Below are 13,112 nucleotides of genomic sequence, written 5' to 3' on the forward strand. Positions count from 1 at the left end.
GGATCATACCTAGCCTCTTAGCTACATTACACTGGGAAGTCATGTTCAATTTACCCATCACGACTAAGCTTTTTTCCAGGGTCACTGCCTTTCAAAATACACCTTCAATATTCCTTATTCCCAGGTATATGATTTTGCATTTGGCTGCATTAAAACTTGCAAGACAAGGAAGTCATGAGCAATAGCCTAGCACCAGTATAAGTTCTCACAAGCAGCACCTTACGGATAATGGCTACACAGGTCCTCTAATTTTGCTGGTGAAAAGTTTGTGACAGGATTAAAGAAAAAAAAGGCTGTAGTTGAATCAATGCTTTACAGTGCAATACTCTGTGACCTGCCAGACTTAGTACTAGAAATAGAATAATAACATTTTCATCACCAGCATCTCCTATTCCCCAAATCATTTACCAGCACTGGACCTATCTTGAACAGAAAATGCAAGTCCTTTTGTGCTACTAATCAGAGTTTCCATTCTATGAAATTCATGCAAATGGAAAGTTATTGGACCACTAGATTCCAGTTTATGGACAAACAGGAAAACTGGGAATCAACAACAGAATTCAACTTTAACAAAGACAAATGTAACATGCTGCACCTCAGGAAAAAAGTGTACAAATACAGAATGGGACCTGAGTGGCTAAGCAATATTTCTGTTGAGAAGGGTAAGGGTTTTGGTAGATGACAGACTAAACATAAGTCAGCAATATGATCCAGTGTCAAAAACGCAAATTTAAGTTTTGGGCTGCATTAACAGGACTGTATCAAGACACAATAGGTGACAATACCACTCTAGCTGAGGCCTAACCAGCACCAAATCCATACGCAGTTCTGGATTCTGAAGGACATGGAGACTCTGGAGACCCAAATACAACCAACAAAGATGATAAAGGAGTTGGAATGCAAGCTGTAAGAGTAAAGGCTGAAAGAACTAAGTGTGATTATTTTGGCGAAAATGAGATTAAGGGGGATAAACTAGCTATCCTCAAATATTTTAAAGAAAATATCTGACAATGGAATATGCTGGTCACAGAAGTTGTGGAATCTCCTTTGTTGGATGTTTTCAAGAACAAAATAAACAGGCATTTGTCTGCACAAATGCAGGTGTGCGAGTCCTGTACTACTGCAGAGGGTTGGACTAGATCAGCAGTCAGAAACCTCTGACCCAGACAGCCAGGATAACCTGGCTTAAGTCTGAGGCAGGCCAGCATTAAGACCTCTCTGCCATTGCTACCGCTTCTTCCTGCCACCCAACATGAAAGTGCCCCTTGCTGCTAAACCCCCGCTGGCTCAATGGATCCAAAGGGCTGTAGGTTGCTGACCCCTGGACTAGATGATCCTAATGTGTCACTCAACCCTATGATTCCGTGCCTTTTTTGGAAGATATGCTTTAGACAAGCAAGTTATTGGTCTGGAACCAGGAGTAATTGGGTGAAATTCAGATCATCTGGTCTGACCTCTCTCCATATCATAAGCCATTAATCTTCCTTTGTACCCTTAGAAATCAATGAATGCTTGAGCAAGACATAGCTGTAGACAAGTCAAGGGTTATACACTTTTCCCAATTTCCCCTGCCCCATAATGGTAATGGTAAGTTACACGACTACTACACGTCTGTCTGTAAACAATTTAAAGCATGGATTAAAACACTATTCAAAACAATGTACAGGAAGATTATGTTAGTAGTAAAAATAGCAAAATCTCTGTTGGAGGAGACATTACACAGCTATGAAGCAATTATTTAATCTGCTGCACCCTATACAGGCTGCTATAAAATAAAAAAAAATTAAATCTCCACCACCTTGATTTCCTTCCCCCCCCCCCCCCCCAAGCAATTTTAGATTGAGGTGCTTGAAACTATTTTAAATGTTCCAGTAAGGGAAACATTTATTTCATTCACTTAAAAAAAACAAACAAAAAAACCAAAAAAAACCCCAATAACAAACACAAACAACTCCCCCTACCCCAAGCATTCCACACAGCTCAAGATTTTTAAGTAGAGCTGAATCATTATGTGGAATTTCCCTAATCCCACATGAAAGGGAAAATCTAATTCCAAAACTGAAGAGTAGCTGGTGATTTGGCTGCAGTAACAGTGTAATTTGGTGCCAAATGCCCCAATGGGATTCTAAAGCACTTTATATAAACAAATCATACTAAGGGATCATCCACCACTGAAAGCAGACTCTTTTACTGTATTTAGCACTTGTACACATGCAATCTAACATGTAAGGAATAAGGAACACTGTTCCCTAATATAAGCCATGAGAGAGATGCAGATAAAAAGTAGTTTTCTAACAAGATCTGGCTAGGGCACTCATGCCGACTTAAAGATCACATGGTACATTCTCAACTGAATAACAAGAATTTAGGACATTGTGGACAAGCCTCTGGGTAAGAAGAAAAACCAGACGGGCGCCAATTTAAAAACTTAAAACTGATGCAAGTGAATAGAGACATTCTTACATTTTAAAGAACTTGTCAGTCAGATAAACTGGTGAAACTGTTCAGCTTAAAGCACAATGTTTAAAATGACAGTACTTTTACTTAAACCATTACAATGCAGTAGTAGGTAAGCTTTATCTGAACTAGGGACAAAAAGTAGCATCAAAAGACCAACACAGACACCAGTTTTCTTTTAACTAAAATTTTACACACTGCCCACAACTTCCATTAGGTGTTAACTGAGGTTAAACAAGTGCACTGCTTAGTCACAGTGAGAGCTCAAGTCATTTTGAAAAATGACTTACTGACCTAGCTCAATTAGGCTGATCAAATTAAAGATCAGATGATCTTAAATGTTCACATATATCAAGCATAAGGATAAACTTAATTAAATCCATCACAAAGTTCCTTTTGTCAAAGCCAGTACAGTTTCTATGGGCAGAAAAGCTCAAAGCATCCTAGTTTTTTATTCAGTTACTTTTCACCTTGAAGCCTTACAAGTTCAAAGCACAAGATAGCAATAGGTGTAGCCAGAGGCAAATGCCTACCTACATAAAAGTGTCTTTATACATACACAATAGTACTTAAATTATTTAATCTTAACAAGCATTTTTGTATTTTTTTTAAATACAAAGTCAAGGACTAAAGAGAAGGAAGTAACAGGTCTATAGATGCCCAAGCAATTGGAATTCTGCCTCTTATGCAATCCATACAATGATAGAGGCTGGAACCCCTCTGAAGAAAAAAAACCAACACATGGGAAACTGAATGGTCAACCATGCATCTTCCATTTTCTCTGCTCAGTGCATGCAACTTCACAATATAATATTTTTGGTCACTGTTGTGCAGAACTCCATCATACATCAACATGGTTTGAGCCACAAGCACTGCAGAAAAGTTCTACCACTGCAGGTACAGGCCTGGCTAAACAAGATGGCAAGACAAAGCTCATATTGCAGTTTTGGGAGGAGACAGAGAAGTAGTAGAGCAATTAGGAAGGACAGGCAAGTAGTAGCAATGAAGGAATTAAGGATTCTAGGCTGGGGGGGGGGGGGGGGGAAAGGAGAAGGAGGAGTGTACTTTCAAGAGTTAGGCCCAGATGGATTGGGAATCTCTCATCCCATGTCCCAAAGTGCAGATGGAACGAGGGAGGGATAAATGAAAATCGGCCATATACCAAGTCCTAAGAAGTACATAAAAAGGTACTCAAGCTCAGCTTTCTCCTCCCTCCTGCTGCACTGACAGCTCTTAGTATAGAACACATGCTGTTGCGACTGAGGCCTTGTGGATATTAAAGTTTGCTGGCATATACTGGCTAGGTGTGAAGAGATCATACCCCCACGGAAGATATAGATATGCCAACAAAACCCATGGTGTGAACACAGCTCTGCCAGCAGAAGGCTTCTGCCAGCATACCTTCTGTCATTCATGAGAGGTGGTGTAATTCTGGCAGCAGAAGAACTCCTTCTGTTGCCCACTCTACGGCAGGCTTTTGGCTGCTACAGCACTACTTTTATAGTTAATGCATCAACAACTCCATAGCAGCCTAAAACCGAGCCTAACTTTTTAGACAGAGCAGACTCAAAGCTTTCTTAAGGAATGCAATGGAATTTCACAGGATAAAATGGGGGGGAGGGAGGGGGCATTTCAAAATTTGAAGGCTTTCTACACTGCTTTAGTTTTTGCTGCACACAAGGAAACCTTACAGCTTCCTAGAGTCTTAAAAATCATTTTTTTTAATTTTGAAGTGCTACGTTGCCTAAACATAAAGGTTTGCTAACAGTTCCCCTCCCTCATTATACCAACACGCTAAGCACTTAAGCTACACACAAAGCTTTCCAGAGTGGATGAGGCCTGCTAGTCTCAATTTGATGGGACCACTAAAACCCACAAAGCAGTTCAAGACAGCATCTCAACATTACATCCACTTACAGTGAAGGGGATGGAGGGAATAGGGAGGATACACTGACCAAGTCCATGTTTAAATTATCTTCACTCTATGTTAAACTTTTTTCTTATTTATCCAAGTTGCATTCTTCAATTCCTTATATATTTAATGTCTGAAACGAAAAGCATTTGTTGCATGGAAGCTGAAAGTGTTCCACGTGACAACTTGTAGGGCAACCATGAAACAAGCCAGATTTTGTGTGACAACTAAATAGCTAGATGACAGCTTGATGTGACTGCTTATTATTGCTTCATAATGCAGTGTGTCAAATTAAATAAGAGATCACAGAGGTTAAAAGATGGGAAGAGGTCTATTAGAGAACATGGTCTTTCCTACTAGATCAGATAAAAAGATATTGCAAAGAGAGTCAACAAGTATTTGTCCCTTTAAGTTTTCCCATATTATATATAGTCAGTCTGCACAATTTAATATAGCCTAATAAGAATTCTTATATGTAAAATTATCAAGAAGCTTAAGCCCTAAACAAATGCACATCTGTTAAATACGGAAAGTGGTGTAGAAACAGTCTAGATATTAGGAAGTTTATTAAAGTTAGTTAAAGGTACTGACATATCTAATTTAATTATTAAAAAAATAGTCCTAACATGATTCTGGTACAAAAATGTCTTATCCTGGCATAGCTTATTTTTGTTTCCCAAATGAGGATACGCCACCCCCAGTACAAGACTAACAAGTGTTTCTGGTTCACACAACTCTAGTCTTAGAAGAAAACTATTATACAACACAAAGCGCAGAAATGCAGGATTAAGAGAGAAAAACCCTTTGTTCCTATCCTATGTCCTTCTTCCAAGAAGACCTTAAGAAACTGTCAGGTTGAGGCTGCTGATATTTTAACTATACTCATTACCACTTTGCTTGAAAGTTGAGGGACTTCAGAAAATATGGCTTTGATTGTCTACATCTATGTTTCACAAATGTATCGTTCCCCTGTGGCAAGCTTTTTTAAAAGCACCAAAAATGTACTTTTTATATTGCACCAAAAGTATTGCTAACAAAATTAGTCTTTAAATATAAAACTGACAGATAATATTTTGACAGCACTTTGTGGTGTTACAGCAAATTTCTTGGACCATTTTTTATCAGTGTTTTGTTTGTCCAGAAAACTCTCAGAGTCAAATCTAGCCTTCAGCTCAGGAGGGAGACTTCCAGGTTTAGTATGTTCCTAAAGATCTCTAAACATCTAAAACAGTTTTCCCGTTCCAAAACGTAACTTACTGAACTTAAAACAAAAAGTACTGAATTTTTTTTGACTGACAAACTTAATTGCTACATTTTTCTTCCCAAATTTCAGCAACACCCTCCACCTCTCCAGTCATCATTTTGTATTCTATTTCCATTAAGATCCAAATTTATAATTTTGAAACAGGCGTACAAATACACTTCCATGTTATTTTTAAAAGGAAAACATCATAGAGCAGACAAAGGGATACAAACTAACCTCCCAGCGCACACACTTCAAATTTCAGACTTCTGAAATGCATGAATTTAAGAAAATCCCAACTTTTTTTTATTCCTGTTTACAATCTTTCACACACACACACACACACACACACACACACACACACTCACTCTCTCTCTCTCTCCTCTCTTGCGAATCGTTTTAGGTTCTCTAAGCAATGACTTTTACACAGTTTTCAAATAGCACAAGAACTTGTGGCTGCAAGATTAACTTGTGAGGGCATTAATCTTCAAGTATGTCATTTATCAACTAGAATTACATGACACAAAGAGCTTTCTCCTGGAAAGTCTTCTACCTCTAAACAAAGTCACTATAATTGAAGTCTTGGCTTATCAAATGGCAAGGAACATTATATTTAGTTAGGAGGATGATTTTAATCTAGTTAAGACATTAAGCTGTCAATTCTTTTTGAACAGCTGCTGTAGACACCTGGAAAAAGGCATGCAGGTCCTGATTACTAATCCTGAAAGATTAGTAATTTTTGTCTCCATGCATTCAGAACATTTTGCTAGAGTCGCATGCTATTAATAAAATTAGTCCTACTTTCCCTAATTATTTGGTGGGGTGGGGCAGATAAAAGTAAGCGGAGAAATGTGCATCAAGAACTATGAAACGGGCATTTAAATGTTCTTGAAAGGCAGTGCTTGAACATCAAGTCTCTTTGCTTTCCCTGGAGAAAAAAAAAAAATAAAAAAAAAAAAAAATGAATCACCTTCAGAAAACAGGGTACTCTTAAAAAAAAAAAAAATCAGATTTTTAAATTAAAGCACATACTTGAAGTGATGTTAAAGTACTATTAGCATATCACCACAGGTGATTGTTCACAGTGGTCAATGGTGAAGAAATGTGCACATACACACAATTTCACTTATGCCCTCTTTTCCACAACATAAAGTGGATATTCCCCCCTATGGAATTTGGAAAAACAATGAAACAGTCCACAGAATTGTCTTGCCTCTAGTCCGGGACTGCATGCTCTAAATGGTTTGGGGTTTTTTTGAAAGAAAGATAACCACAGGAAAGAAAAGTAGCAGAGAGTTTTAAGAGGGAGGGAACAGGAAGAAGAGGAAAAAAAAGTGGACACCAACTGATTTATTAAGAAGGCCCTGAAATTCTAAATGGGTTTAACCAGATGCATTTGTCAGTGACAAGTAACCTTTCTTCAGTACAACACTTTTAAGAACAGAAGCACATACAGATTGGTATTTTTGTTAAAACTGCTAGTTAGCCATTTATTTTAGAGACGTGTAAAACAAACTTATTTGCAAAATCCATGCTTCATCACATCAGAATTAAAATAGCAGCAGATTCTTTACAAACAGTAAAGTTTATGATAGTGGCTACCTGGTAACCTTGCGTGAGCCCACCTGAGCCTAAATACAACATAATACAATAGTTTTCTACCCAAAAGGCTCACATCTGTTAAGCTTACAGCAAAAAAGACAGACAAAAGATGAAAGTTTACTGATCATATACACTTCAATTAAAGTACATGTGACAGACCAATTACTATGGTAATCATAATAAAAACTTGTTTTACTTAAATTTTAATGCAAGTGGAAATCAAGATGATTACCTCACCCATCAAATTCTGAAGATCTGGATTCAAGCAAAGCTACATGACTGAAGCCACCCACAGTATCCAACCATTCTTAATGCACAAAAGTTAATCTGAGTCGGTGAAAACCACTCAATGCAAAATTGAATAATGGCTTTTACTAAAAGAAGCGTCCACGAAGCATCAGTGTCAAACATTTTCAGTAAATGTTTCTTACATTCAAGATAAGATGTTTTAGTAAGAGATAATAACGATAATTAATGTTTGTATATGATCTGGAAATGCGACAGTATAAATCCTCAAACTGTAACTTTGAGAAAATAATTCTAGCAAAGAAGAGATAAGAAAGAACTGGCATTTCACAGCTCTTTCAGAAACTAAGAGTCATTGCATAGACGTCCACAGTCAGTTTTTGAAACTGTCAATGCACAGCAGCGCGTGCAGAACGCGGCACCTAAAAACCAAGGTGAACTTCCTTCAAGTTTACAGGGACTGAATGAGCATCAGGAGCCAGCAGCACAAGCAAGAGCGTCATCCCAGACCACCACTTGAAACCAGCCCTGTCAACTTAAAATCTACTAAAATTCAGAAGTTTGTAGCAAGCGTGAGCTGCAGCCCTAATCCACGGGCCACTTCCAGGGTTCACAGTCCTGCTGCCCGTGTGGGGGAGGAAGGCACCCCCTTGTCGGGGCCCAAACCCCTCCTGCGAAGGAGAGGAATCACTGTCCCGGGGGAACCCAAAGCGACAAGAGCTGTCAAACGCACAGGGAAAAGTCAAACACGCCCCCCATCCCGAGGGTTGCCAACGACCCTTTCACACTTCACACGTGGAAAGCTCCGGTCGAGCCGCGGCGCGAGGCAGCCGGCACCTCGTCCCCGCGCTGCGCCAGGAAGCTCCAAGCCGGCGAGCGGCACAACCCCTTATGTAACGCGGCGGCGGCGCAAGGGGCGGCCGGGCCGGGCCGGGCCCGCTGCCCCACGTGGGATCTCGGGCCCTGCTCCCGCGCGCGGCTCGGCGGCGCCACCCGGCGGCAGCAGCCCGGCCCCGGCCCGGCCCAGCCCGAGGAGGGAGCGCAGACAACAAAATGGCGGCCGCCCGCTGCGTCACGTGACCCCCTTTGTGCCTTTCGGGGCCCGCGCGAGCCCCTCCGGCGGCCGCGGCCGGGGCGGGATCGGGGGCCGCCGCGGCCGGGCCCGGGGGACGGGGCGAGCGGCCGGCGCTGCCCCCCCCGCGGCAGGGCCCTGCCTCCCCCGCGCCCCGCGGGCGGGGAGAGCGGGGAGAAGATGGCGGCCATTTTGTGCTTGCGCAGAGGCGAAGGAGGGGGCCCGGCCCAGCGAAGGCAGGGTGGAGGGATGGCGGGGCCCGGCCGCGGGGTGGGGGGGAGCACGTACCGACTCCTCTTCCTTCTCCATGCCCGTGGGCATCTGCGGCACGGCGCGGTTGATGGAGGCATACTCGGCCAGGTCGGGCAGGTCCTCGCAGCGGAAGACGGGCAGCGGCTTCGACGCGTCCAGCGCCCGGGCCCGGAACGACAGTTTGCTCATGTCGGGCGGCGATGGCGGCGGCTGGCGCGGGGCGGGGGGGCGCGGGCGCGGCGGGGCGCTGCTGTTGCTGCTGCTGCTGCTGCGCGGAGCCGGCCCCGCCGAGCGCTCTCATGGAGGGACGGGGCTCCCCCGGCGGGGCGGGGCGGGGCGCGCTCCGACGCGGGGCCCGGCGGCGCCGGCTGGGCCGGGCGCTGGCTCGTCTCCTCCTCCGCCGCCGCCGCTCCGGCTCCGCTCAATACGCCACGGCCAACATGGCGGACATGAAACCTCGACTGGCCGCCGCGTTCAGCCAACCCCAGCGCCACGGCCATTCCCACACTGCATCGCGCAGGGCGCGGGCGCGGCGCCGCCCGGGGGAGGAGGGCGCGCCGCGCGGCCACGCCGAGCGCGGGCACGAGCCGGGCCGGCCCGAGCCGAGCCGAGCCGGCGGGGTGTCCCGGGGGCTCCGCGGCGCTGCGCCCCTCACGCAGCCGCCGGGAGGCAGAGCCGCGCGCACCTGAGCGCGGGGCAAGGCAGGGAGGCGCCGCCGCAGCCACCCGCGCTCCCCGCGGCCACAAATGTGAGGCGAGGCGGGTCGGGCTGCACCGACCCTGCCCCGCGCGGCCAGCACCCGGGACCCTCCCGCCACAGCCGCGGCATCCCCGGCGCAGGCCCACCAGGGTCAGGGATAGTGACAGGGGCTTCCAGCGGCAGCTGCTCGCCCGGGCCGGCCGCGGCGGGGTCCCCGGTCCCGCTCTTACCTCTGGGTGTCCTGGCGGACAGGTGAGCCGCGAAGCGTCTTGAGAAGCCGATGCGCCATTTGTGACAGGGGGAGAGGAAGAAAATGAACCTGACCGTATCCCTCCAGTAATAACGCATTACATTCAAAGCATTAAAATAAATGTTACTGCTGGGTTTAAAGGAGTCTTCCAGGCAGGTCTGGAGCCTCCTCCGCTAGCCCTCTCGGCGCTGTGGTCTGCCTGGCTTCCCGAGGCTCTCCGAGGGCTTCACAGCATCCCTGGGAGAGGTCTCGTTTTACCTGTGGGGCGGGCGGGTCACTCAGTGTGTGTGGAAATACAACACGAGCTGTAGTCACCATTCATTTCAGACAAGCGTGCGGCCTCCCGCTTCTCTCTGACCGATATTTAAATAAAGGAGGTGAACTGAAAAATATTCTATTAATTTGTGCTTTCCTGATTTAAGTTTTAGTACAGCATTAAATGATAGCTTTTACCCTGAGCTTTTAAATGCAAGTGTTCATTAACTAAAAATATTTTCTTAATTGCATAAAAAGCCAAGATTTTCCAGAACAACAAAGTAATTTGGTTTATCTAGGTCCCAAATAAGGAATCTAACAACTGGGATTATAATTCACTGTTAAATATGTTTGAATATTTGTGCTGGTTTTCTATTCAAGAGAACATATTGAAAACTTTTGACACAGTTCGACTTTTATTTGAACTATTAGAACAAGAAGGTTTATTTAATTGGACAATATTTCTAATGGGAAAAAAAAATTGGTTAGCCTTTTTCAAGTGGAAATACATAACCCCTACAATTTGCTGTAAGCAGGTGAATCCCTTTGTACGGGCATCAAAGCTAGTAAGGCTGCAGCCTGACCTATTGGTATGCAAGCCTCTGCTATAATGTATTCAATGCTTTTCTTCTAAATTTTAACTTGGACCTGTGCAATACTGTTACCAATATAAATTTAAAAATTTATAGAATGATCTCAACAAAGTCCACTGATGTGAGACTGTGCTGCAAACAAGATACCTGGCAGCTAAGTAAAAGGGTGAGCTAATAAAATGCAACTCTTTTATTCCATTAATGGAAGCAGAGAAAATGTAAATAACGTGCCACAGTGGAAAGATTGGCTCTTTGGGTTTAAATGTGAATTGTCCTCATGTTCCTTGCAGTCGCAAGGAAGTGCAGAACATGCTATAACCTGTAACATGCAGGTACGCACAGGGTCAATTAAAACATTTTTTTTGCCCCAAATTCTAGTGTTTTGCCAATAACAGCTATATCTCAGGAAAAATAACTTCCACCCCAAGCAGAAAATGTCTTGGTTCTTAAGTTACTGAAAAACATTTACCGAATATTATTATCCTTTTAAAAATAACTTTCACGATAGCCGTGATATTGGACGAAATAAGATTCCAAAATGATGCGACTACAGTTCTGAAATTCAGGATTTCTGTTCTGAACAAATTACAGGCAGGGAAATTAGGGGAGAGCTGTTCCGAGACAGCAGTTTAATACCAACCAGCCTTCAACTATCTGAAGGGCAGTTACAGAGAGGATGGAGCTAAACTGTTCTCAGTGGCGGCAGATGACAGAACAAGGAGCAATGATCTGAAGTTGCAGCAAGGGAAGTTTAGTTTGGATATTAGGAAAAACTTTTTCATGAGGAGGGTGGTGAAGCACTGGGACAGGTTACCCAGAGAGGTTGTGGACTCTCCATCCTTCATCCTTGGAGGTTTTTAAGATCCAGCTAGACAAAGCCTTGGCTGGGATGATCTAGTTGGGAATGGTCCTGCTGTGAGCAGGGGGTTGAACTAGATGACCTCCTGAGGTCCCTTCCAACCCAAATTTTCTATGATTCAGTTACGGCAGAATCAAAATAGGTTGCTGTTTGAGGATCAGTAAGAGTATAGAAAGAGAGCAGTCATTTTGGTAGTGATTATTACTATAAAGAGAGTCCGAATATCTTAAGCAATCTTTCTTAGTACTTTGTCTCCTAACAATGGCAAAAAGTAGATCCCTCTCTAGCTGCTTCCTTATAAATTCACAATTTCTTAATTTAATTATCATACAAAGAGGATACACTGCTCATCTTACTTTTCCTACTTTGTTATTCACAACCTAAAGCAAATTAAAAAGTAGCAATAAACAAACATCTGTGCCAAAAATTTACCATGTAGGAAAAAGTATTTAATCTCAGTGTGCTATACTGCTTGTTTTTAGCTAAGAAACAGTAGAAATAAAAGCAGTATAATATGTGAATTGAAAGAGAGTTTTTTTGTATTTTTGAACTAATACCTATTTTAAAATCCTTACCTCCACAACTGCCCTCATGAGGGATTCACAACTAGGATGTTGAGGCACCCTGGGGTGCCTTGAGATCCTTTCACAGGTGTCATGGCCACATAATGTTACCACTGTTAGGTTTGCAAACATGCTTCACAAGATAAACCCAGAGATTTCAAATGGCAAACCAGAGTGTTAAAAACATTCTGACCTGTTGTGGTTTTTCCAGGTTCTTTGCAGCAGAAAGAGCAATAAATAATAGGTTATTTTTTGGTAGGGAAGGACTGAGTGAGAACTAAGTAACTGCAGACATTTTCAAGGGGTTCCTTGAGTCTAAAAAAGTTAAGAACACTGGTCTCAGGAGCTTGTGGCTTTTCTGTATGGTATGGTATTTTTGTATGGCTCAAAAATCATTGTAATACTATAGTTTTCCTGCTATTCAGAAAATTAAATTACTGGTATCTTTTTCAAGAGGTTCTTTAGCAGAAGGACCAGGAACCTCTGGCACTAAGTTCTCATTTGCTTTTTCTTGCTAAAATTGAGAAATGATGCATTTGTTACTCATACCATAGCCATCTGAAATAGAAAGTCTCCCAGTGACTATGTCTGTGCAGCACTCAGAGGACCTAGATTTCAATTGTGAAATATGGGTCACTTGGAAAGTGAGTCAAAAATTTGTGAGGCACTGACAGTACTGGTTAGTAATTCTCAACCAGGGTGATGTGGATTCTCAACCAGGGTGCTCCCCTGTGAGAGGAATTAAGTACTGGCTCCTAGGGTGCTTCTACATGTGATGACATTAACACGTACACATGACGAAAATGTTACTTTGTGTGGCTTAATAGCATCACGGTGTACACATGCAAGACGTTTGGGGGGTTTAAATGACTGTATCATTGCAACCTAAACTTTGTCCAGATGTAATTTAGTTTGCAGCTTTGCAAATTGCAGTGATGCAGCTGTTAGCTCGGTCACTGGCTGCAGGCAGCCTCTGCAGGAAAAAAGGATTGGGCCCCTTGCTGCTTCTTCCTTCAGCAGGCACCTACTGAAGATAGAAGCGGCGAGGGGCCTGATCCTTTTTTTTTTTTTCCCCCAGAGGAGCTGCCAGTGGGCTAAGTAGCCCCTGA

At 43.5% G+C, this 13,112-nt stretch overlaps 1 protein-coding gene across 4 annotated transcripts in view; it reads right to left on the minus strand.

Moving 5' to 3' along the window:
- EPC1 (enhancer of polycomb homolog 1) overlaps positions 1 to 13,112 on the minus strand; it is an 84,482-nt gene that overhangs the window by 54,039 nt on the left and 17,331 nt on the right. Inside the window, exon 1 of one of the 4 annotated variants that reach the window (XM_059729134.1) lies at positions 8,821 to 9,299. The exons of 1 other annotated variant lie outside the window; for it this stretch is intronic. In XM_059729134.1, the coding sequence (XP_059585117.1) occupies positions 8,821 to 8,973 (153 nt within the window). In that variant the 5' untranslated portion in view covers positions 8,974 to 9,299. Of the gene's footprint in view, positions 1 to 8,820; positions 9,306 to 13,112 lie in introns of those variants that run through there. 2 more of the 4 variants (XM_059729135.1, XM_059729137.1) reach the window with 2 other exon arrangements.

The sequence above is a fragment of the Alligator mississippiensis genome, chromosome 5, assembly GCF_030867095.1.
Source record: "Alligator mississippiensis isolate rAllMis1 chromosome 5, rAllMis1, whole genome shotgun sequence".
NCBI classification, from domain to species: domain Eukaryota; kingdom Metazoa; phylum Chordata; order Crocodylia; family Alligatoridae; genus Alligator; species Alligator mississippiensis.